This window comes from Rhinolophus sinicus, chromosome 17 (assembly GCF_057876585.1).
Source record: "Rhinolophus sinicus isolate RSI-liver-muscle chromosome 17, RSI-T2T, whole genome shotgun sequence".
NCBI lineage: Eukaryota > Metazoa > Chordata > Mammalia > Chiroptera > Rhinolophidae > Rhinolophus > Rhinolophus sinicus.
Window position 1 is genome coordinate 175314224 of NC_142517.1, and position 27660 is coordinate 175341883.

At 31.7% G+C, this 27660-nt stretch overlaps 1 protein-coding gene across 4 annotated transcripts in view; it reads left to right on the forward strand.

Moving 5' to 3' along the window:
* GLS (glutaminase) overlaps positions 1-27660 on the forward strand; it is a 73362-nt gene that overhangs the window by 16503 nt on the left and 29199 nt on the right. For 3 of the 4 annotated variants that reach the window (XM_019740709.3, XM_019740710.3, XM_088794696.1), the window contains exons 4-14: positions 3209-3338; positions 4071-4150; positions 6434-6597; positions 10797-10855; positions 18271-18303; positions 18396-18454; positions 21347-21413; positions 21971-22021; positions 24677-24853; positions 26425-26556; positions 27543-27635. In XM_019740709.3, the coding sequence (XP_019596268.3) occupies positions 3209-3338; positions 4071-4150; positions 6434-6597; positions 10797-10855; positions 18271-18303; positions 18396-18454; positions 21347-21413; positions 21971-22021; positions 24677-24853; positions 26425-26556; positions 27543-27635 (1045 nt within the window). Of the gene's footprint in view, positions 1-3208; positions 3339-4070; positions 4151-6433; positions 6598-10796; positions 10856-17547; positions 17571-18270; positions 18304-18395; positions 18455-21346; positions 21414-21970; positions 22022-24676; positions 24854-26424; positions 26557-27542; positions 27636-27660 lie in introns of those variants that run through there. The other variant, XM_088794697.1, reaches the window with a different exon arrangement.

Consider the following 27660-nt stretch of genomic DNA (forward strand, 5'->3'; position numbering starts at 1 on the left):
ATAGTCTGCATTTTGTATATTGTTTGATTTTCTTAAAAAATTCAGGGTTATTTTACTAATGAAATATTATATGTGAGATATTTTGTAAAACATTAACATACATTAGAGTTGTAAATCATAAACAGTTAAGTAAGAACGAAAGAAAGATGATTATTATTCCCACTTTATAGATGAGAACAAAGCATGAGAAAGATGTGACTTTCTGAAATGCATAAGCATTTCCACCTCAGAGCTTATTGTATGTCTTCTGATTTTCTAGATTCATGCCATCTGTTTTAAAATAACTCCCAAGAAAAACATTTACATTTTGAAATGCTCATCAGTGTGCAGTTGGACACTCGTCTGAGTAGTAAGATTGCTTTTGTTGGCCACAGTAGTTCACCAGTTAAGGCTGTTACCACAGCTTTACCATCCCTGATAGAGCAAAAAACAAAACAAACAAAAAAAGAAACAGTTTCACTGTACAGTTTTAATTATAAACCTTTTAAAAGTGCTGATTAATTTTAAATAGTAGTCAGTTAATAATTTAAATTTGTTTGGCAATCCTCATTTTGTCGTATATAACTTCTTGAAAAATAAGGATGTAGATGTGATTTGATATAGGTACAGTGATTTATGATCAGGAATTGTGTTAACTTTTATATGCTGAGATTATTTGGTATATATTCTTGTAAATCTAGTGTACAAATCGAATTGCTATTTGAAACATTAAATATTAGATCAATTGTAAAACTTAATATTTTTTTAGATTAACATTGTGAAGCTATCAGAAAACAATTTATCAAAGTTCATTGAAGTAAATATTTGTTATCTGGGATGTCAATTATTTCTATGTCTATAGGTTAATAATGGAAATTGGGACAATTTTTTCATGTTGTGATTGGGGCACATCTTTAGCACTAAAAACAACCTCTTTTAAATCATTGTTTAAATTTTATGTTGACCAAGTGAGTACATATTCTGAACTTTTATTAATAGTTAAAATGTGAAATCTGGCTTTTAATTTTAATTTGATGTTTCATTTAGAACAACTTGAATTGAAATATTGAGATATAAAAATTTCTCATTTAACGTGGACTAAAGAAATACTGAGAGTGTCTATTTCTTCGTTTTCCTGTTAATAATTAGTGCAAGTTATTTACTTGCAAGTTACAGTTGTTTTATCTGTAAAGTGGGGAAATTATCCTTCTCAAAGTGTTTATGTTTTGAGGGTTAAACAGGACGAATAGTACTTGGAATTTAGTACTTATTAAAAAAAAAAGGACAATTTGATATTTTTTTCTTTTCCCCAAAGAAGTTGCTAATATAGTGTCACATCACTTACCTGTGAGGAATCAGTTACATAAATAACTTCCCATATATAGTTAATCATTTGACTTTAATGCTTCAACTATAAACATTTGGGTTTTTGTCTCTTAAGGGCATATTTTATTGCTGAGTTACTGAAACTCTAAAAAGCTTAAACTATATGGTTTGCTGTAACCTATTCATAAAACCCTTCTTTAAGGTTACATTAATATATTGACTTTTTGGCTTACATCCTTTTTAGAACAAAGCAGAATATTAGTTCAGATCTTTAGATTTCATTCCCTCCAATCACATGTTCATGAGGTGTGATAAAAAAATAGTGAATGTTTAAATAAAAGACACACTGCTATTAATCCCCCTCAAAATACTCCCCCTCGCTTCGCACACACTTATCCCACCTTTTTTGCCGCTGTCTGAAGCAGTTCTGGACGTCCTCTTTCGTGAGTGTCTTTAGTTGCGCTGTCGTGGTTGCCTTGATGTCCTGAATCATTCTGACTTTGGAGAAGAGCCAGAAGTCGCACGGTGCCAGATCCAATGAATAAGGTGGATGAAGACACACAGTAATGCTTTTATTTGACAGAAATTGCTGTACCAGAAGCGATGTTTGACACGAGTCTTTCCGTTGTGATCACAAAATATGGTGAATGCTGCTGCCGAATGCCATCCAAAGTAAAGGCAGGGATCTTCAATATGGGAAGCCATGGCTCGAATCTTAGTAACAGTGTGTGACAAGTTTCAACTTGTTTGGTGCAGTCAGTCGGGTGTGAGCTACGGTTGAGAGAAGGAGTGTTTTCAAGTGTACTATAAATCTTCCATCATAACAGTGCTCCATGCCACACATCATTTCTGTCAGATAATAACATTACGGTGTATCCTCATCCACCTTGTTCACTGGATCTGGCACTGTTGGACTTCTGGCTCTTCCCCAAAGTCAGAATGATTCAGGACATCGAGGTAGCCAGGACAGCGCAACTAAAGACATTCATGAAAGAAGACTTCCAGAACTGCTTCAGAAAAGGGCAAGAACGATGGGATAAATGTGTTTGAAGTGAGGGGGAGTATTTTGAAGGGGATTAATGGCAATGTGTCTTTTACTGTAATAAATTTTTTTATTTAAACATTTATCGTATTGATTGATCACACCTCGTACTATATCTTGTAAATAGTTTTAAACAAGGAAATATTTTTATTTTACAATGTATTACATATCTTACATGGAACGGAATAATGCAAATTCAGCACTTTTAATGATTTAAGTAATATAAATTTATACTACATTATATATAATTTTATTGAAAATTATTTTTACAAGCATTAAAATAAACATTTTAAGAGACAAATTAATCTAAGTAAAGTTGGTTTTATCTCCTTTTTATAGCTTAGAAATGCAAAGTGTTCAAAATATAATTCAGGAAAAATATGTTAACATACAAGATGGTTCTTTTTTTGTGAAGTACTACTAACATATATAGGAACTAAGGAATATATGTCTGAGGTTACTTAATGGAAAACTAAACAGGATCTCGACTATGACATATTAAAGTGTGATTTTTGTTAACTAAATGTCATGCTGAATGCTTATCAACTTTGTTAGGCTAATAAATTTGTTTTTAGAATGTCTTGATACTTAACCTAGTGGAATGCTGTGCTGTTTTAATCTTTGGTAACAATTTTTAGACAGTCTAACTTATTTCTTTAACTTGTTCAACAGCTTACAAGCAACTACATGAAAGGCTGCTTGAAGAAAATAATGTAGAAAGAGTATAATTTATGGAATTTAGTTTGCTCTATAAAATGATGAATTTCTTTGCTGTTTAAATATCTCCTAATTAATATTGTTATTAACCAAGTGTTAATATTTGAAAGGCACCCAACCTATTTTTTTTCTCATATTCCACAGATGTGTTCAAAGCAACATTGTTTTGTTGACACAAGCCTTTAGAAGAAAGTTTGTCATTCCTGACTTTATGTCTTTTACCTCTCATATCGATGAGTTATATGAAAGTGCTAAAAAGCAGTCTGGAGGAAAGGTAATGTTTTTAATGTGAATATTTTCCTAAACCAATCACTTAATCAATTCAGCTCAACTTGAAGTATAGAGAGTAAAATTGTGTAATGTTCTTATGTTTTGCGAATTAAGAAATTTAAGTTAAATGAAGCTATTGGATAAAGTGCTTTTAAAATATTTTTAAAATTTAACTTTGTTATTTTGACTAAAAATCTTAAGTTTAAGAACTCTTTGATTTTCAAATAATTGCAATGGCTTTTAAATCTTTAATAAAAAAAGGTTTAACTATTGGGAATTTCTGCGCATATATTCTTGAACATTAAATAAAATGTTTCCAGTTTTAAAAATCCTCTAATAATACTAAGGATGTTTTGTTTCTTCTCCATATTGAAAGATTTTAGAAAGTGGAACCCTACCAGCATGACCCTGATTAAAGAAATTCTCAATTTCTTCCCCTTAAAAAAAATCAAGTCCTAGTTCCGCTTTTAGACTGCTTTTTTAGGAAGAGAGAATGCATTGGAAAGCATAGGGGATAATGGAGACTGAAAGAAATCACTTAGATCTCACCTGTAATCCTCAAGTCTATTGTGCTTTTAGTTTTTATGAATTTTGTTATAAAAGATAAGACTACCAAGCCACTGAGTGCTATAAAATAACTTTTCATTGATGGAAGCTAAATTGAGAGAAATGTTTTGGTAGAAGAAAATATTTTCCTATATTATATCTGTTAATTTCTTTCCAATATTTTGGTTAGGTTGCTGATTATATTCCTCAACTGGCCAAGTTCAGTCCTGATTTGTGGGGTGTGTCTGTTTGTACAGTAGATGGACAGAGGTAAGTTTATTTCAAATCCATGAAAACTGCCAGTCATTTGTAAAGTAAAAAGTCAGTTGCAAAACATGCAGGATTTATGAAGTCCATGAATGTAATCTTTGGAAAGTGCTCATACTGCAGGCACAGCCACTGACAAACGAGGATCTAGCAGCATTATTTTTAAAAAAAATGATGTGAGGGTAATTCAAAGAAAATGATTTGATTTTTGAAACCTATGAATTAAGGAGAGGCCCTGGGAAAATGGATCAAGTACTGGAATATTTTTTTCAAGAATGACTGTTATGCTGTGAGTCAGACATAAAGATTTATTATCAGGTTGTAATTTGGTTTTGTCAATCAAAAAATAAAAATCTATTATTTTTTTACTCATTTGAGGACTTAACTCAGAGATACCATCTTCCTGGGTTTGTTTTGTTTTTTACTAAGGTAATTGTTTTTTTAATTAAAATATAACATATAAAATAAGGTACATAACTCCTGTGTGTATACAGCTTGATGAATTTATATCAGAGATGTAATTTTACCATAAATTTTACAAAAACTACAAGTCATTTAGCCTTATAATTTTAGGTTTTAGTTTTCAACAAAATGTCCCAATGAAAGCTTTACCCCCACTTGTTAAATTTTGATCTCTTAAGTGCCTTAGTTCTAATTGATCGTTTTATTTTTTATTTATTGTCCTTTAAAAGAACACATGGTTTAGCCGCCCATTCATTATTAAGATAAGGAATCTGAGGCCCTGAGTTCATATAATACTGGAAGACATGAAACCAGCACCTAGGTGTCTTAACTTCTACTGCATTTGACTAGATGTTAAACATCTGGTCATAATGACTGGCTTTTGTCCTCATCTGGGGTTGTAAAATATACTCAACATTCATTGTCTGTTGAATTAAATGTTGGGCGCTATGATAAGACACAAGTACATGAGAAGATGTGGCTTCATCCTTGCAGAGCACATTCAAATAGGGAGTGATAGTCCTGTTTTTGTAATTGGAGGAAATGGTTTATCATGTAATGGAAATGTTTATATCTGGAGGAAATTACTATCATTTAATGCTTCACATGGTTTTTCTCTTAAACATTATTTGGGTGTAGAAATGATTCTTTTAGTTTAGTTTTCTTATCTAGGGAATTTTAAAAGTTGACTTTGGACTAGAATTATATGTATTTTTAAATCCAAAGGTAATAGTATGACAGGCTTTTGTGAGGTTTTAGAATGATTGTCAAGTTGAAGTTACAGTCTGAATTAGAAAGTATTTATAAATACGACAGGAAAAATAATATACTTTTGCCATATATATATGTATGTGTGTATATATATGTATGTGTGTGAGTATATATATATATATATATATATATATATATATATATATATATATAAACTCTCACACATATGTGTGTGTGTGTGTGTGTATATGTTCATTTTCCATAATATACCTAGGAGTGAGGTGGCCCTCTGACATCTCTGTTGTAACCAATTTGCCTAGGAGTAGTTATTAATAGTGCTCAGTTTCACGATGAATGAGTTTCATTGTTAATGAATGAGTTCCTATAACTGTTGGGGTATTATTCGGAGCACTTGGGATGCTTCAGCGATACAAAGATATCTGCTCTTGTGAAGCTTACGTTACTATTATGGGGTCAGTGAGAATTTTTATATTTTCAAACCTATTCTCTACTTCATGTGCCAATTTGGTAACATATAAGCTTTCTTTTTGTTCTGTTATTGATCTACATGAAAATAATGACTGCCATTAGTGCCAGCTCTATCAGGTTTATAATATTTAATGCCATTTCTTTTAATGGGGCCTGAATTGTGAGCAGATATGGTTTACAAGATGAGGCATTTATAGAGAAGGTCTCAGAGAATGGTATTGAACCTAAATTGAGCTCCACTTAAAAATTAACCACGGTTTAGCCATGCTTAAAGCTATGGGTAAAAATGTAGTGACTAGTTTCTAAAAGGGCTAGGTCATCTTATATCACTGAATACAGGTAGGAGGAGTAAGGAGGGCCATCCTCTCTTAACCCTCAGAGGAAAATTTTCACATTACTTACCTAATTTTGAATCATTCTATTACCTGAGTACTTTTAAGCTTTTGCTTTTATTTGCACTAGCCCTTTTAAAGTAAACATTTATTTTTTAATGTCCAGGTAAACCTGTGGTTGAGTTATGGAAAAACTTTGTAAATTAGAATTAACATGTAAAACATAACTCCAATTATTCAGTTACTTTTTTCCAGTTGATCTTAATCATTTTTTAAATCTACTTTTAAATAGGCATTCTATTGGAGATACCAAAGTTCCATTTTGTCTTCAGTCCTGTGTAAAACCTTTGAAATATGCCATTGCTGTTAATGATCTTGGAACTGAGTATGTGCATCGATATGTTGGGAAAGAGCCAAGTGGATTAAGATTCAACAAACTGTTTTTAAATGAAGATGGTAAGGATTACATAAAAAAGTTGATCAGAAAAAGAAATACCTTTCCTGTGTAACTCTAAGTAGTTATTTTCATTTTTTTGAAGAGAATTAAAAGCATTTGTACTTTCGTTTTTCACAGAATTCTGTGAAACCCATAGAGATGGTTAAATCACCTACTTTTTAAAATGATTGTTTTAGGCATCTCATACCACTGGAAAGTGGGATAAGCAGGTGGGGGCAGGGAGTAAGATTTTTCACTTTATAACCACCTATACGGAATTATCTTGTAGTAAAATCTTACAGTGTCTGGAATTTCCTTTAAAATAATGCAGTGGAGTGTAGCTGGGAGTGCTGGGTGTGATTATTATTATATGTTGGTAATCAGAGCTAAATGATGGATACATGGGTTTTTATATTCCATTCTTGTTACTTTTGTATATTATATATTGTGTATCTTTGAAAACTTCCATAATAACTTTAATGGTGGCGTTGGTTGAGATAGTGTATTTGTTTTTTGTTTCATAACATTTAATATTTGAAAGAAACATCTTGGGTTAAATAGTTGGACAACTAACAATCTTATTAATTTATAGGAATCCAAAAAGAAAGAGGAGGACAAAAGTAGTTAGTATTTTTGATCTCCTAGTAATTGGTGTTTTAAATCTAAAAACCAACCTAAGGATTGATTTCCATTTTTCAATCTTTTAGGCATGTGCTAGGTTCCTCATTGTGTGATGAGTTGAGGTAGAAATGCAAAAAGGAAGAGTGAAGGAATTCAGGGGTTGCAGTAATGATTGGGAGAAATATACTTCTATATTTTTTCTTTCTGCTGGATAAAAAATGAAATGTGATTTATAGTCAGTATTATTTAATTTTTTAAAGAAATTATAACGCTGCTATTTTCTTAAGTTTTTCTTCCTATTTATTTTGAGAGCAATTACATCTTCTTTTATCATAATCTTTCTATCCTTATGCTACATTTGACTTTATAGAGATTACCATAAAGTAGCAACTTTTTAATAAGGACATTACATGGCAGAAATACCTTATTTATTAAATTTACAGACATCAAGATTTAATATGGAAAGAATTAATATTTTTGTTTTAACAAGATTAAACATTTTACAAGAAGAATTAATATTTTTCTAGGTAAGGTACAATAGAGTAATCTAGGTGGTTCTGGTGAATTGATTGATTTTGAGAGAGTTATTTAAAGAACAGAAATTAACAAATACAGGAATTTGAAGGTGAAGTATTTCAGAAACAAAAATAAATAAAATGCCCATAAATTTCAGATGTCACCTATGTCCATTTTATCATACAAAGCAAATGTTTGGCATTAAACAGTGTCATTACTGCTGTCATAAATATTTTTTAACTAAAATCTCTAAGTTAAACCCTTCAATTCTTCCCTCCTATTTATGGCAGAGCAGGAAAAAAGTAGATTTTTACAGTCATAGGTTTTAGACTGAGGTTTTATACTGAAGTAAATGCTGGTGTTATAATATCTCTGGTGTATTTCCAAGCGTTCAGATGTCTGGCTTTTGAGCCAAAGGCAGAGTGAGTGAGGAGTTGCTTACATCTGAAAATTGCTCTGTCATGCCATGAAATGCTTTAGTATTCTTTGAAAGATTTTCTTGAATGTAGCTTATGTAGTGTTTCCTGTATATTTTATGATTTAGAAAATATTAAATGCTCACATCTATGTAGTACCATTTGGAATACACACATTAGCTGCCTCGTGGGGCCCTACAGTTAGACCTGATAATGTCAAACAAACATGAAATAACAGATACATGAATATCTACACAAATACAAGTATAAACCAATTTAGCACAACTGGATCTCCATATCCTGCTTCCTGTCTGCCTGTGGTTTTTCTTTCAAGTGGATAAAATTGGAAACTTTGTTTCTTGGCTCCCTCTTGCCATATACTATTTTTCTGTGTTAGCAACTGCCCTCATTTTGTGTGATCTCAGAGAAAGCAAACTTCTCTTAGTATAATTTGAAATAGGCAAAATCTTGATTGTAATATTCATATTATACTAAGTTTTATTTCAGCTTTTGGAACTAGTCATAATGGGTAACCCAAAATGTATAATGTTTAAATCATAGCTATTAAAGTCACGTTGTTGATCTTACTCGTATATTGAGGAAAAGTGGTAGACTATTACCCAATTTTTTGTCTTTATTGATTTTTTTAAATTAAAAGAATTGTAACAGCTTTATTGAGATACACATTTTGAGATACTTCCATCCATGTAATTCATTTGTTTAAAGTGTACAAATCAATAGCTTTTAGTATATTTGTAGAGTTGTGCAACCATCACCGTAATCAATTTTGGGATACATTTATCACCTCAAAAAGATACCCTGCACTCATTATCAGTCAGTACCCATTTCTCTTCCACCCCTGGCAACTAGTAAGTTACTTTCTGTCTCTGTAGATGTACCTATTCTAAATGGAGTCATATACTATTTGATCTTTTATGACTGGCCTATTTTACTTAGCATAATGTTTTTAAGGTGCTTTCATGTTGTATAACATGTATCAATACTTCATTTTTTTAAATCGCTGAATAATACTCCATTGTATGGATAATAATACCTCATTTTGTTTATTTACTCATCACTTGACAGGACATTTAGGTTGTTTTTCACTTTTTCAGCATTAACATAAATGCTGCTGTGAACATCTGTGTACAAATTTCTGTGTGCACATATGTTTTTATTTCTCTTGGTTGTGTACCTGAGAGTGGAATTCCTGGGCCAAATGGTAACTAACAGCTTGAAGAACTGCCAGGCTATTTTCCAGAGCTCAGAATTTTTTAACCATAGCTCAACTCAAAGAAGGTAACTTGCTTAAAATTCAAGGAGGCTAATAATGTAGCAATAACTTAATGAATTCTGCTAGAGTTGTCACGTTAAGTAAGATCTTACTCCCAAAGAAATGAATCACTACTGCAAACAGATAATTTAGGAATTATGTTTTCAAATAAATCTTTTCAGGGGCCTGCCTGGTGGCTCCGGTGGTTGGAGCACTGTGCTCCTAATGCCTAGGTCACCGGTTCAATTCCCACATGGGCCAGTGAGCTGCACCCTCTACAGTTAAGATTATGAACAATGGCTCTCCCTGGAGGTGGGCTGCCGTGAGCAGCAGGAGGTCGCCACGGGCTGCTGTGAGCTGTGGCCAGCAGCCGGCTGCCATGAGCTGCTGTGAGCTGCCCACCGCCAACTGACTGCCTCAGCCCTGGGTGGGGGGTGGCGAGAAAGGCTTATAATACCAGCATAGGTGAGGCAGCTGTGTCCTACACAACTAGACTGAGAAACAACGGCTTGAACTGGAGTGGGGAGACGGGGGGGGGGGGGGGGGGGGTGGAAGAAGGGGGAAAAATATACATACATGTATATATATATATTTTTTTTTTTCCCCAGTGCCTTAAGAATTTTGTTCGGCCTTTGTGCCATATCGTGAATGAAAATGTGATCAGTGAGATTTGAAATTCTTTTTATTGTAAGAATTAGGAGTAGACAGGATTTGGGATAAACTTAAATTTTAAGTAATTTTTAAAATTACATAAATACATCCTCATTGTCAGGAAATATAGAAAGCATAAAGAATCGAGTTTAAATCCCTGTAATCTTTTTATAACTATGTGCATCACTTGTTAGTGTTTGTGTCTTCTGAATATACCTATATGTGTGTATACATAAACACAAAAATAAAACAGTTCACATTAGATGTGCTTTTTCCAAGGTGATGTTTAACAGTAATATTATTTTATACTTAAGAATGTGCCAGGTACTTTCTAAGCATTTCATGTGTTTTAATTTATTTAAGCATTATGACTCGCTGAGGTGTTGGTGTTGTTATTACTCTTAGTTTACAGATGGGAAAATCAAGGTACAGTAAAGTTCAGTTACTTGCCCATGGACAAATAGCTAGTAAATGACAGAATTAGGAAATTTGGATGTGCTCTTACACTACTATTCACTGCCTTTCTGTACATGAATCTTTGTTTGCCTATGTAATTATTATAGCAGCTTCCTAGAAGTGTATTACTGTTTGATATGGGATTTAAATGCATTCCTCCACAACCCCTCCCCCCAAATAGGAACTGTAACATTGGCTTACAGAAAGAAATAGGTGTATATTCATGGGAAGTACCTATGCATCACAGAAAATTATAAAATAGTGGTATTGCTTTTGTATTTCACAGATAAACCACATAATCCTATGGTAAATGCTGGAGCAATTGTTGTGACTTCATTAATAAAGGTAAAATGTTGACATTTCCTTTTAACCTAGTAAATTTTTTTAATAAGGCATAAAAGTGGATTTTGGATGATTTATGTAGAACTGTAAAAAGTTTTCTTTTGGTGTTAAAAATATAATTTTATGGTTTAAGTTTAGGCTATTTATCAGAATAAATGATACAATTTCAAAGGCAACATTAAAAACAGATGACTCATTGTAAATTTCAACATTTCCTCTTGACCTGAAGATCTGGCAAAAATTCCCAAAGTTGTCTCGACATAGGCACAGAAGTTTTTCTTCTAAAGTTTTGATTTTTTTTCTTTTTTCCCTCTTCACTTTGGCTCTTCTAGAATGAACAGATTCAGAGTTAAAAGCATTTTGCTGTTTAATGTTTGTCATCAACATATATAAGAACAAATGTTCTGGTACTTTGTGTTAAGACAAAGTACATTGATTTACCCTTGAATATTCTCAAGTCCTGTATACTTTCATGAGCTGTAATCATGATTTTCATTTGAACTTGTTTTATTTGTTTTACTTCAGTCAGTAACTAAAATAAATAAGACCTATTCCAATTATTAAGTTATATTATGCCTTGGTTTGCATTGTAAGTTTTGATTTTTCTTTTTTAGTGTCTGATTTGCCTTAATAATTGGAAGCTCTAATGTTTGAAATAAGTATTTGAAAATGATCCTATTGTGTGATACTGTTTAGAGTTTTAATTTCTAATTACAAATTTCATTTATTTTCAAATTTCATTTGTGTTTAGAACATTTATGTACTTTCTTCAGTAAATCTGTGCCTATTTATTCCAAGCTTGAAAAAGAAAACCAAAACTGAATGGCTTTGTAGATGCGTTAACTCAGGATGAGATGGGCTCTTAGCCATTTAATAAAAATTCATCTAATTTGTATACTAGAAATCCTCTCTTTCATGAATTTTATATGTTCATGAGAAAAGGCTTTTAAAATAGAAAACTACTATCTTAAGTATATATATATATATATATATATATATATATATATATATATATATATATATATGTTGTTATTTTAGGGCAAATGCTTTGTAAGCATTGGCCCACTCAATCCTTGTAACTAGTGAAATATATAGTATTATAGCCAAGTGTTATTTTTTAATGTACTAATTTTAGTAAACTATGGAAATTTTCATTTTGCCCATAGTAACATCTATAATAGATATTCACGACTATCTTGCATAAGAGGAAAGTTGTCAATATGAGGTGAAAATAACTATTTGTTTATTATAGAAAATTATATGAATATGTGCTAAGCACAGTCCTGCCTTCAGGTAGCTCACGTTATAGTTGTGGGGTTTACACAAGTAAATGGGCCCTTACAATGAAATAAATACTGCAGTGAGTGGAAAGTCTCATTAATAATTGTTAGATTTGAGCAAGTAACTTAAATTAGAGGTAAGGGAAGTTTTTATAATACAATGTATGTGTTAATGTTTGATGAGAAAACCATTAGAATGGTTCTGAACATTTTTTTGGTCTTTCCAGAAAAAATGTTCACATGACATGATTTTATATAAACTTTTGGGAGTTCACAGACCCTTTGACACTGATCCATGTATCCCAGTTTAAGAACTCTTACACTGGAGAAAGATTAGCATAGCACACCAATAGTATTTTCAAGAAAAGTCATATGTGAATGATTAATAGAAGCCTCCCTTAACACATGCAGTTAAACCATGTTCTGTTTAATGATTCATGGGTTTAATATACCACATTGAAATGCATGTCTGGTCATACCACGCTGTCACTTCATTAGTTTCACTTACCGTGTTCATTCAGAAGCTGTAAACTAGACATTGAACCACATTAATTTGAGAACTTAGAAACAGAATTAAAACATATGTACACATGTGTGGTTCAGTGTCCAACAATGCAAAAATTTAACTGAGTCATCTTGTATTTACAAATTTGATGAGTGATTTTAAATTCATAAAAATTTTAAATTTACTGGCAAAGTTGGAAATGAGGCTTTGGGGTATGGTTCACATTTAAGGTCACTTTCTTTGAATTTTTGTTTTAAGAAGGTGTTTCACAAATTTTGTTTAAATGAAGTTCATGTAAATCTTGGAGGAGTAAGCTTGATATACTGCCATAAAACTGACTGTCCCAGTCTCAAATATTTTTCTTAGACTCTTTAAAAAAGAATTCAAAATTCTTACAAATGTCTGTACGTGATCTCTGCAATTTGTATGATCAGATAATGTTTATGAATTGGTGATTGAAATTGAAGTAATAAAACCATAACCAAAAGGGTTTTGAAGCCCAGCCCTCTTACTTTATATAGATGCAGTGAGGAACCTGAAACTGGATAGCTTCTAACAGCAGCAGAATTGGGCTTGAGCTAAATCTCCTGATTTTCTGTTCGCTGTTCATTGTAATTCACTCTGCCATGTTTAATGTAGGTATTTGCTGTTTCTCTTGATGGCATCTGTGTCTTTACCTAGCACAGATATGTTGTCCAAAAAGCAGAAATTTTATTTTCTGAATTTTAATTCATACAAGAGGTACCGGCTTAAAAGTAACACCTAATTTTCAGTGGTGCATCTAGTCATTCTTTAGACATTGGTCAGTGCCTACTATCTGTAACAAACTAGGCCTCTTTCTAGAGGAGTTTGCATTTGAGTACCTGAAGTGTGGCTATTTTACCATGGCTGCTAGATATGAATTCTCTTTTTTAGGTCTTTTAGTTGATGACCATAAAGCTCTTTTTTTTCTTTCAAAATTCAGGACTTTAATGGTGCTATTAAAATATTTTCCTCATGTTACTCCCCTTCCCACACACAAAAAAATTAAAAGTAGAGTCTTTAGTAAGACTCTTTATTTCATAATTTTGTAGTATTGATATTTTTTCCTTGTAGGATTTGGTGGTGATCCTCAGGAAATGGGGGAAGAGGCAGAGCAAATGTTCAAAAGGATTAGCAGATTGTGGAAAAAAAAAGGAGGATTTGGACAGAAGGAACCTGTTGCATAAATTCTTAACTACTAAACTTATAGGAAACCGCCATATTTAAAATTTTAAACAAAGCTATATAGGTAAATACCTTCGTAAAAAGAAATGTCATTTTGTACATAAAATGCACATAATTAAAGCCGTAAAGGTACTACTACACTGCCTCTCTTTTTCTCTATGGTAGCTGCTATATTTAAAGGAATACTTTGTGGTGCAGTTTGTTTTATTTGATTATGATAATGTGGTTTGATTTAAAGGAAAGTGGAAAAAAAAATTGAAAGGAGCACAGTTATTTTGGATGAAATAGCAAGCAGTATCCTTATGTAACTTTTTCTTTCCAGTGGTAAAAATACCACCTCGTTTTAGTTTAAAAGTTAGGTCTGGTGATAACTTGAGCGTTAGGGTGGGAAAATGAGGACAACATATTACATGATAATTACCACACTTCTGCTTTTTTGTTTTAAAGATAAAGAGTAAGTTACATTGTTTTCTATGTTTACGTATCTCGATTCTAGTGGTAATTTCAAGTTTTGTCATTTGAAAAAGCTTTTTTTTTCTTTAAATGAGAAGTCTTTTTGAATTTAAATAATCAGTTTTTTTCCCCTCTCTCAAAAACAATTTAATCGTGCTTCACGAAAATCACAACAAATTTAGTGAACATGTATGTAATGCTCAGTTTGGTCATGTAGCAATAACCTGTTAGACCTGCTTGTAAGCCACATTTTTAAGGCAGTTGTGGCTCTGGAGAGCAAGGAGCAATGGATGATAATTTGAACTTGGTGACATTCATAAGAAAGGAGTATGTTGGTTTATTTACTTCATGTTTATATCAGTTGATGCATTTGAGGTTTCTTTTAAATGAAAGTAGATCATTTATTGCCAACGGAATTCACTTTTCTGTTACTTTATTTTTTTGGATTAATCTATGAAAAGACTAGATTTAGAGCATTATTTTTTACCTGTAATATCTATTAGAATCCTCCAAGTATTTAGCTTTAAAGTCTTTTCTGTGGCAAGATTAAACTGGGAGTATTTTGTAACATTTTCAGTTATTTCTTTTTGCCTCTTTATGCCTCTTCCTCTGTGATCTCTTAATTTTCCATTGGCTTTTACATCTCCATACTTTATGAATGGAATCAAGTGAATTACACACAAAATAACTCTGATTACTGCAGTGACTTTACATGAGTCATTTTTATATTAAAATTTTTGGCAGATGTCCCTGTTAACAGTGATTTTCATCTGTTAAAATGTATAATACATGATTCAGTTCATGAGTATGTTATAAAAACAGTTTGTAAAAGCACTTCAATATAGTTATATTAATTTATTAGCCAGGGTTAAAACTCAGCACCTCTTTATGAAATTTGCATTCATGAAGTTCTCAAAGGAATGCAAATTCTTTAACTTGATAGGTATGTTTATAGAAAAATAAATAGGTATCATTTTCTAATCTCAGGGCCTGATTGCTACCCTTTTCAAACCAGCCACATGGTTTGCTTTTTAAAAGTCATTTGGTGAAGGCATTAGAAATTTTGGTAAATATATTTTGTCCAATTTGTTTTTTTAAGTTTTCCTACTACACTTATTGTAACTTTTTCAGGATTAGAATAACATGGTGTCTAATAATGTTGCACAGTAATTTAAAACTGTGATAAATGTATCCGTGGGTATGGAAAGTTTTTTCCAAGAGATAAAGGGGCATTGATAGTTTTAAGACTATCAGTTTCCAAATCTCAGTCTTCATAAAATCTTCTTGGGCACCAACAAAAGAGAACATTTTGAATTAATGGAGTCAGTGATATAGAGGATGGGAATTACTGTAATGACTGGGAACAAGTCCTCTTGTATACCAGGTTGTTTCCAGTTCTTTGGTTTCAACAAAATGGAAAAACGATCTAATCAAGTTGTTAGTTTTTAATAACAGCATTAAGCATAATTTTTGAGGCTAGATTACTGTGTGACTTGTATGTAATGAGATAGATCTGTAGAGTGACATTCCTACAACAAAACCTTTTCTCCTTCCGTCTACTCATGTATTGTGAGCAAGGTTTCTCAACTCATACATCTATAAAAATTTAAAATGATAAGAGAATTAAAATTCTAATAATAGAAAATACCCACTGATACATGAACTAATTAAAAATCAATTATTATTTCAAGGGGAAAGAAATATTCTAAAGGAACAATTTTGTAAATTAACATGAAAAATTATTAGCACGTAAACATTTTTCCTTTAACCTTTTATGAAAATTTTTAAGCATACATATAAAATAAACAGAATTGTATGACCAGCCCCCATGTACCTATTCCTATCTTTAATTTTCACCTCTGTTCCGTCCTACCACTTCACCCGACTGCTGGATAATGATGATGGGTTTTTTTTTTACAGTTCATGTTTTTGCTTTTTGGGGGTGGGCATTTACTCTATTTTATTTTGTATGTGTTTTTTTCCTAACATCTTTGCAAATAAACTTTATACAGTAATTTTTTCAAAATTAAAATAACATGACATAATGATTATTAGATCTCATATATCCCTGGGGTACATGAAATCTTTCCAAGAGATACAGAGGCAAATCTATTTTATTAATCAAGTGCTTTTACATTTAAATGGGGAACTTTTGGAGAGACTTTTCTTGAGAACACAATTATTCAAGTATTTCTTTTGCCTTTTAATATAATCTGCCTAGAACATTTCAAGTAGCTTACGCAAATTTTTTATACTGATAGACATTGGTAAATAGCAATTGTTTCTTAAAAGCAGCATGGAAGCAAAACTTGATTGTACTTGAATTTTTAGTAAGCTACAAAGTAGAACAAGAATGTGACCATAGTCTACAGTTGAAACAGTTTTTGTTGTTTTGTTTTTATTATTAAACATGACAGCTGAATAAAGTTTGTATTTTATAGGGCACCGTTTAGATCAGAGAATGAAAGTTCAATATAACTTGTTTATTTTACATTGATTAATTATATAACCAGTAATTATCCATGTGACGACATCCCAATGCAAATGCCGTCCTTTTCCAAAAAAATTGTGGTTTTGGGGTGTTTTTTTTTGTGCTTTTTCAAAGGTTAAAAAGGTTTTTGTGGTTTAAATGTTGTTACATATTTTACAGCATTAGGATCTATGGAATATTTTGACAACTGCAACAGTTCAATGAAGTTGGTAATTTCTTCTTTTAATTATTTTTCATTGAACAGCTTTGGAGTTACATTTCTACATTTTGATTTCTGGTGTATTATAAGGAAAGAAAACTTAAAATATGCCAAAATGCTTTAGAGAAAATACATAGTGATTACAACATGACCATAGCGAAATTATCCTTATCTTGTTTAACCTTTGTTAATACCTAATTTTGACGAAATAGTGATGTGTTCTTTCCAGCCTCTGATTGTATATGTGATTGCACATCCATTCTCAAATAGGTTGATTTGTAAAGTTTCACAGATTATCAGCCACATCTTAATCCACTTGTAAAGTGGAGAATGAATCTGGCTTTATTCACTTAAATGATATTCTGATACAGGTTTTTGCCCCATATGAAATTTGAACGTGTAATGTTTGGGATTTCTTTGAGGGTAAAGTTTAAAAAATTCATTTTTAAAACTTCAGTTGTCAAATTATTTTATTTAAAATCTGTTTTTAAAATTAGAGATGTATTGTTTCTCTTGGGTGCATATCACCAATTAATACGTTTGATTTCAGATCTACAACTTACTGCTTTGTAAACTTCGCTGAGGTAAAATGAAACCATTTGGCTACTTGAACTGATCTACATTGCATAGGTTTTTCCTATTGACATTTGCAATAGCTAACATGTCAGAAATAGAAGTGATGAAACAATACATCTTCCATATTCTCAGTTGGCATAGTGCTAAACACAAATGTAGCTAATTTTTTAGAGATTATGAAATATATATATATTAGTTCAAGTTTTGTTACTAACAAGTGAGATATTAAAGGTAGAGCATTCTCTACACTAGTAAAATCTATCCAGAATGTTTGCATATACTAGAATTAAAAAAGATTAGTTTTGCAGCATAACTCATTTTCCTAAGGGTGAAACTTTATTTTAAGTTTTTTTTAAATGTGTAATTAAATATCATACAGTCTAGCAGAACATCTGTTGTCATGAAAGATAAGGAGATTTGGGGTAACTTGTATTTAAAATTTTGTAACTTTGGGTTGGGTAAAGATATACTTAAAATAAAGCATTCCCTTTATAATTCAGATCCATTCTCAACATATGGGTATTAATGAAAGAGCATGTATATAGTTTATGTAAATATTAAATGACTTTTAAAATATTTCCTAGATTTAAAAGTACTAATGTGCAGTGTATTAATTATAATGATGGCAGTTTGAAATTTTGATGTTATATTCACTTAAAACCTAACTGCAGTGGTGCCTATGTTAACATATTTTTCATTTCTTTGCAGCAAGGAGTGAATAATGCTGAAAAATTTGACTATGTAAGTACAATACAGAATTCAGTTTTCATGTCACAATCTTTATATATTTCTTTTTTGATACTGATACTTTACTTTTTAATTTTGGTATATAGGTGATGCAGTTTTTGAATAAGATGGCTGGTAATGAATATGTTGGATTCAGTAATGCAACGTGAGTCTGATTTATGGCTTAGATTTTTATAATGAGTCAGGCCTTTTTAAATTAATTTTGTAAAAGAAATCTAGATTATAAAATTTTATTTTAAATACTGTTTTGTTACTCCATATATGTATGCACATATTGTATTTAGAATTAATCTATTCTCCCTTGTTAGTCCTAGGACTTAATTCAGTGAAAAAATAATTACTTAAAATTTGGTCATTAGAGGAGAATGATTTCTAAATTACCTTAGAGGGGGGATACTTAAAATGCTTTAAGTGGTTTTAATAAACTTATGAGTAATCATAGAATTAGAAGGGACCCCAAGTTTACCTCAAATAACTGGCACTTAATTTTCTGTCTGTAATACCTTTCTTACCTCTGTTAATCTCTCTTTGTCTGGCTAACTTGATTTTTACTCCAATTTTTTATTTTGAAATTTGCAAGTCTATAGAAAAGTTGAAAGAACAAACAATGGATATCTGGATATCTTTCACTTATTTTTCGGATTAATATTTTGTCTCGTTTGCTTTTTCTCAACCTCTCTCTTCAGATAAGTTAAACTATATATGTATCTTTACATACATATGTACATATATATAAATATTAGGTTGGTGCAAAAGTAATTGCGGTTTTTGCAATTATTTTTAACCTTTTAAATTGCAAGTGCTTTTGCACCAACCTAATACATGTATGTGGATGTGTTTTTTCCTGAACTATTTGAAATTAAATCATAGACATCATGATACTTCACTCTTAAATAACTCAGCACATGTGTCCTAAGAAAAGGGCATTCTCCTACATATCCACAATACCATCAACACTCTTAGGAACATAAGCATTAGTGTCATATTAATCAATATGTAAATGTCCCCAACTGTCCCCTGAATGCCTTTTATAGCCTTTTTTTTTTTGTCTAGGAACTAAAAGTTCATGCATTCCATTTGGTATATCTCTTTTGTCTTTTAAAAATAGAAGTACCCCTCCCCTAGACCCTTGCTTTTAAAATTTTTATTAAATGGCTTTTTTTGAAGAGTACCAACTAGTTGTTTTATAGAGCAGGAATTAACTCACTTTTTCTGTGAGGGACCAGATAATAAATATTTTAGACTTGTGGTCTCTTTTACAACTACTTAGTTCTACTGTTTTAATAGGAACATAGCCATAGACAATATGAGGCTGTGTTCCAAAAACCTTATTTATAAAACAAGCAGCAGGTTGGATCTGGTCCATGGGCTGTAGTGGATATTCCCTATTTTTGAATAGGTCTGTTTGTTTCCATGTGAGTAGATAAAGCTTAAGCAGTTTTGGCATGAATACTAACTGTGATGCTTCATATTTCATGTTTCAGCAGGCAAAAATTTTTAGGTTGTCTGCTTTATCAACTTTTATTCATTAGCTTAAGTATTTTTCCCCGGGGAAGTTTTTCATTAGTCTCATCTTGCCCCTCTTCTGTGCTCTTATATTACCATATTTTATTGAACTTATTCTATATCTCTCTCTGCCCCATTATCACCATGAGACTCTGACCTGCATAGACTGTCTTCCAGAAGAATTCATTTCTGTATTCCTGTTATCTGGCAGATAACAGGCTCTTGATCATAGTGTTTGATGAACAGAATACTATATGCTAGGCACTGACAATTGCTCAGTAGTTAGTCCTTTATCTATACATGTTGACGTATTTTTAAAAAGCATGGCAAGTTGACATGTTCATTTCCAAGAACTTTTCCATATCCAACATAATTTTTCTGACCATGGAAATATTAAAATGTATATAGTTATAAGGGACTGTTCAATAATACAAAGAGTGTCACCCACAGTTCCTTTTTTTTTTTCCCCCAGCAGCTTTCTGGACACTTGTAGGTTGAGCTCTCAAATATATATCCAAATTTATGGAATTAAATCTGTCTAAATCGAAACTCATTCTCTTTATTCCCAAACTGCTCTTTGCTCTAGGGATTCCTGTGTCAGTTGATATCACCATTCTTTCTTTAGACTTTGTTAGAAATCTAGGTTTTGTAACGGACTTCACAGTTTCTCTTCTTTTCCATCAAGTCTGAAGACTTGCCCAACTGCTCTCATGTGTGATCATATTTCTCCTTCCCTTCCTATCACCACTATCTAAGTTCAGGCTTCCTGTTTCTCTCATTACAGTAGTCACCCATAACATCACTCATCCTTCCTTTTTCCCCTTTCCCAAACTGATGTCAGAGCTCTTTCTAAAATGTAGCTCTGACAAGGTAACTTGTTTGAAAGCCTTCAAGCTTTTATTTTGTAGGCAATTAGGAGCTATTACATTTTTTAGTATTCATCAGTCTTGGTAATTTGGTACCAGTCTCCTTTGTTAGTTTGATGTTTCGCCAGTCTTCTACATAAACCCCATTTCCCAGTTACATCAGAATATTTGCTATTCTTCAATGAAATCCTGTCTTTTATATTTTTATAACTTGTTCATGCTTCATGATATTTGCCACTGCCTGGGCTTCCCTCTGAAATCTGTTAATCCAGTGAATGCTGTAATGGCCATTTCATGCGCCCCTCAGTGAAATTTCCATGGATTCCCTCAGTTGAATTGACTATTTATTGTACTTTTGAAGGAGCCAGAAGATTCTGCGATTTTTTAGTATATTTTAATGGTGGAGTACTTGGTAATTTAAAAATTACCTTCTTTATTCACAAAATAAGAAAACTAGAAAGCCCTTTCACAGCTGAGAAAATTACAGTGAAAGAATATCACTTAAATGACTTGCCCGAGGTCACATAGCTAGCAAACCTATTGGTGGAACTAGGACTAGAACACGGCAGTCTTGACTATTGGGTCAGTGTTCTTCATACTGCACTTTGATAAACAAACTACAGAACAACCACACTTTTACAGAAAAATATTTTTTTTTCTTCTAGGTTTCAGTCTGAAAGAGAAAGTGGAGATCGAAATTTTGCAATAGGATATTACTTAAAAGAAAAAAAGGTTTTTACATTTTGTTTATTTCAAATTATCCTCTTAATAAAATACGTGAAGATGTATGCTAAAAAATCAACAGTAGCCTTTAAGCAACTATCTATTACTGTTTAAGGTGCAGAAATTTTTTCACAACACTCTTGAGTTAATGCCTATAGTGTTAATATTATTAAGTTGATTTGTATCTGGCAGTATTCAAAAATTTGACTAGTTATATTAGTGCAAATTTTGCTTGAGGATTCACCCATTTACTCAAAAATAGAAAGCTTGACTATTGTCAGCTGAACTTGATTTTTAAATTTTAAGTGACTGGTCCTTGGTTTATGAATTATGAATCAGTCTATTTTTGTCAGTTAAACTAGTATCTAGAAATCTATATGTGATGTAATTTTGCTTTATTCTTCATTATTTCATGTTTTTAGGCTTTAATAGGTTATGTGCTATTTTGTTCTCAATTAAAATGAAACATTTATGTACATTTTAAATTTAATCATGTATCTTTTACTTATTTGCATATATTTTTTTCCTGTGTTCCTATGTTTTTAATTGCCTTTCTATTTTTTCAGTGTTTTCCAGAAGGCACAGACATGGTTGGTATATTAGACTTCTATTTCCAGGTAATTTACTTTAAATGTGTAAATTATGTATATAAATGGATGTGTCACATTTTGCGGAACATAGATATCGCTGAAACTTGGCCCTAGAGAGAGAATACATTTCCCTTTAACTTTCGAAAAAATGTCCTCATGAAAGACAATTCATGTCCGTGTTTCCTAAAAAGTCATAACTCAGAATGTAGTAGGGAAAATTTTTTCCATAAAAGCATTATGTTTAAGAAGTGTCAAAAAATAATGTACAGTTCCAGAAATTGGCTTGTCCTTATTATAAACTAAATTCTGTTTTCTTAGCTTTTAAATTTTGTTTGGAGAAGTTATTTGTTTATCAAAGGATTCATACTCAGTATTTTAAAGTTGCATTTCTTAGCTTGTTAGTTCATTCCTGCAGTGTCACATAGTGGGCTTTCTTCGAAGTTAGAGTTTCAAACTCCAACTCTCTCCATATTCGTGAAGGAGGGAGGCCACTCACATAATCTGCTGTGGTATGGGACTCAATTTAAGTTAGTCTTCCTGGACATCCTTCTCCTCCCCCCATACTTCCAGTTCAGTTTATTCTTACAGATTTAATACCATTAGTGCCTCTGATGGGTCTGTAATGTGAAACTACATAGTAACAAATTATTAATTTCTAGTTTGCCTTACATTTGCCAGTTGTTACTTTTGCAGGTGCTTTAACTTTTCAGTAATCTTAAGGAATATATAAGGGAAGTTGTTATGAAGTAGATCTTGATACCGTGTTTCCCCGAAAATAAGACCGGGTCTTACATTAATTTTTGCATTAGGATACATGTCTTATTTTTTCATGTACAACAATCTACATTTATTCAAATACATTCATGTCATCTTCTGGAACATCGTCCTAACGTACTAAAAGTGTCCATCTGGCTGATGAACTTAACTGGGGCTTGTTTTCGGGGTAGGTCTTATTTTCGAGGAAACACAGTAGAAGTTCAGGTCACAGTTTGTCACCTGCCCAATGTGAAGAACTGTAAATTGGGAATCCAGACTGTCAATATAGGAAATCAAGGTCTAACCAGGCCACTTTTAGCCATGTGACCTAATTTCAGTTACTGAGCCCCAGATTTATTTTCTGTAGCATATGCTTGACCAAACTTTCTACATTACATGGAAGGTGACATGGGATTTCTTTGAAACTATAAAGTATATACAATATAATGTCATACTTTTATCCAGTAGCCCTTATTTTTTCTCAAGCCCATATTTTTTTCCGTATGTTCTTTTCCTTTGATATACATATTTAACTTTGGCTATTACAGCTTAGGTGCAGTTAAACCTACTGTGAAATCTCTACACTTCAGTGCAAAAATCAAGAGACAGGCCTAGAAGCCTTCCTTATTTTTTTGTAGAAGGGTTGCATCTAATCAAACATTCGTCAGGGTATCGAAAAAGTACTATTAAATAGGGATTCGTCAAATTAGGAGTATATCACCTTATGACTAACGATTCCAGTTAATACTAAGCATAAATTAGGAAATGATCATTGGAATTTAAATCATTTCTTGAAAGCTTTTCATGATTAAATCAACTTTCTATGGGTCTTTGCTATCTGGGTCAACATACGGTAATAAGTAGATTCTGTCGTTTTGGGGAAATTGAGAAGAGGTTTTAATATAAATAGGCAAAGTGAAAGTCAGTCAAAAAGTGGCTCCCAGTTTTCTAGTTCACTGTAGTTAATTAGTTTTCCTTCTTGCTGTCTTCAAACTCCTTTGTGTGTATGTAGATCTTAAAGTATGAGTGAGGAAAGTTTGTTGAAAACTTTTCTTCCTCTTCCTCTTTCCCACCTTCTCTTTCTCCTCTACTTTTCCCCTGTTTTGGTTGCTATTAATGAAAAATAAAATAGACCATTTTTATTGTTATGGTTTTATGGGTAAATTTGGGTATGGTGTAGTAAACTATTTCCATTAGTATGATTATATTTAAATACAAAAATGTCATTCTTCATTGTACCTGGACTTTGCATTTTTTTATTCATCATAGTATATCCAGTACCTGTAGTCAGTATCAAACAAATATTTGAATGTTATTAAATGGTTTAAAAGATAACGTTTTGCTTTAGGCATACAGAGCATCCAAGCTAGAACTGTCTTAGATTTTTCTTTCTTCAGTCCTTTGCATGTTGCCATCTGCGGATGCTGAACTTGAACTTTGTTGTAAATGAAATGTCAGACAATTATCATTTTTTTCTAAAGTGGCAATTTTTCATGTAGATGCTAGCTATCATAATACTGATGTGTGTTACTTATCATAAAAATATATCATGGCTCCTTTTTCCCTGTTGAGTTACAAATAATTATGTTTGTGTATCCTACAAAAAGCATTAATATTTAATCAACTTTGAACATCACATGTAATAAAAATTACAAATCTTAGTGCTTAGGACCTGGGTCTTATCTGAGTTATCTCATTAAAAGACTGAATAACTGGGCAAATCAGAATAAACCTTAAAGGGGTTAGAACTTTGTTCAAATTGAAATCTGTAGAATGTCAACAAGTTATATTAAAATAATCCCTTTGGAAGAAAGATTTCAGATCTGTATGAAATACCAGATAAAACATATGATCTTTTAGAAGTTTACTATAATACTAAAAATAACGTGAGCCTAAATGTTCAGAATTCAGTTTTGCTTCTTTTAGCTATGCTCCATTGAAGTAACTTGTGAATCAGCTAGTGTGATGGCTGCAACATTGGCTAATGGTGGTTTCTGCCCAATTACTGGTGAAAGAGTTCTGAGCCCTGAAGCAGTTCGAAATACACTGAGTTTGATGCATTCCTGTGGCATGTACGATTTCTCAGGGCAGTTTGCTTTCCATGTAAGTAATTGTTTAATCTTAATATTCTCTGGCAAGAAACTAGTCTGGACTAGTTCTTTCAAAAGTGCCGTTTGAACTTTGCTTTCCAAAGCTGTACATTAATTTTCAAGAGAGGCTTGTTTCCAAGGTTAATTTGTTACAGAATTGGTAAGGAATAGGGTTAAACAGTCTACCAGATGTTCTTATCTTAAGAACTTGAAGTTTTATTTATAGAACATTATCACTTCTATTTTTAAGGTATTTCAATGTACAAGTATAAACTTTCTTTACTTGTTTAGCATTATAGACCATACCTCAAGAATTCCTTAAGTTCAGAAAGAGTGAATAATTGTGATGTTTAACATTTTTGGTTATAACCATAGATGTTTTAAAGGACTTAAAGTACATTAAAGTTAAAATTTAAAAATGTACTGCTTTAAGCTCTCTTGTGCATTTGTCATTTGTGAAATATGTAGACTTTTCTTATTTCATTCTGCTTATGTCAAGCAAATGCCCTGAAAATTTTTTTTGAAGTTTTTTAAAAATAGAAAAATAAAGATGCATTTAATGTTATGCATCACTAATACATGACCAGTCTTGTTTCATCTGTATGTACCTACTTCCCCCGCCCTTGTCATAGTTCAGTCTAATTCTAAATGATAAGGGCTCAAACCCACAGCACCATTATTATATATAAAAGACAAAAAAATTTTATTCTTTCATATCATCAAAATATTTAGTAAATGTTCAGATTTTCTGGATTGTCTTACAAATTATTATTCTATAGTTTGTTTGATTTGGGATGCAAATAAGGGCCATACGTTACGATTGGTTGTAACTCCCTTTATTTTTCTTCTTTAATCTGTAGTTTCCTCCCTTGACCTCTCTCTTTTTTTCTTATTTTTGTTTGAAAAAACTGGATCATTTATCCTATGCCGTTTCTTATAGTGGAGATTTTGCTTATGCTTTCCACAGTCCCTTTTCTAGCAAGAGGTACTCGATGTCTGAATGTTAGTAAGCCACTAGTGAACACCATTATGATTGTGTTAAAATTATATTAATTTTGTCTTATCATGTGTCAAATTTTGTATAATATAAACTTAAATGTTTTGAAGAGGGTTAATTTGAATTACCATCTGACCACTGTTCCTCAGAATTTGTCTAACAGCATACCACAGAAATTCTAGTAAGAAGACATAATTTCTCATTGTTTTCTAGTCATAAAATATTTTTTGAAAATAATTTTTTATATTTAAAAGTAATACACATTTATTACAGAACAATTAGGAAAATAGTCAAAAAGAATAAAATAAAAACATAGCCCCATGATTAGATATAATCTATTTTAATTTTTTAGAGTATATCTTACAAAACTTTTTTTATATTTAAATAAATCCCAACTGTTGTATAACTGTTTTTTGTTTGCTACATTTTAATCATGTTGATAAATACTTACTACAATTTTTTTAATGTTGGGATTCTACTGTATAGATATATAACATAATTTTTTAACCAATTACTTTATTGTTAGACATAATTTTTTTTATTTTAAAATGTTAACACAAATGTCCCCTTTTTCAAATTATTTTCAGGTTGGTCTTCCTGCAAAATCTGGAGTTGCTGGGGGCATTCTTTTAGTTGTCCCCAATGTCATGGGCATGATGTGCTGGTCTCCCCCTCTGGACAAGATGGGCAACAGTGTTAAGGGAATTCACTTCTGTCATGTAAGCATGTTTTCTTAATGAAAATAATGGTCATATAAGTTGAGCCATCCGATGATTCTACTTTTATTACTCATTTTCATAGTTCATTGATTGCTGGCACTCTGCCTGCCTGTCTGCCAGTTACAAGGTAGCCATGGAAGTACTCATAGAGGACTTCAGATTACTTCTACAAGACAGCTCTCATTATTCTCACAGAAAATTACATGTGTTTGATGCTTATATTTTAATTTTCATGGTTGTAATTAGTTTTCAGTTTCCTAAAGCCCCAGCAAAAGATATTAAACTTGGAGAAGTAATTTGAAGCTCAACATAAATTAAGATTATAGTTTATTATATCATCTTTAATCTGCATGATTGAATATCTATAAACTACCTTTAAAAGTCTTTTTTTTTTTTTTGAGGAAATAAACACTTAAGTTAAAATTGTTACTACCCTTGAGCAGTATTTTTTGTTGTTACCCAACTCTTGCTAATATTTCAACTTCTGGTTTGTTTACATTTAATACTTTCCAGAGTCTGCATTGAGTATTGTAATTTTTTTCTGCAGACTTTAATTAAAATTCTGATTTTTCAGTTTTTATAGTCTATAAAACTAGAGAAAAACATTGGATTGCTTATAGATTATAAAGATTGTAACCAGAATATTTATATATATATATATTTTTTAATGACTATTTGAAAGAATTCTTTCATGTGGCATGTTACTATAATGTCCATTTTATAGGAAATGAAAATTAAATAGTCCTACAGTCTGTTAATAAGCAGTCTGTTAATACTGAGTCCTACAGTCATGTTAATAAGCAGTGATCTCAAAATTTGTATCTGTATCTTCTTATTTTAATATCAGTCGTCTGGATGCATTGTACTGCTTTATTAACATGCAGTGGTGCTTTGAATGAGATAGTAATTAAGTTGGACGTATTAATATAGTTTGTTAAATTATTAAAAAACAACCAATTTCTAATACCTGTTCTGTTTATTTACAGGATCTTGTTTCTCTGTGTAATTTCCATAACTATGATAACTTAAGACACTTTGCAAAAAAACTTGATCCTCGAAGAGAAGGTGGTGATCAAAGGGTAAGTGAAATTCTTTAGATTATTA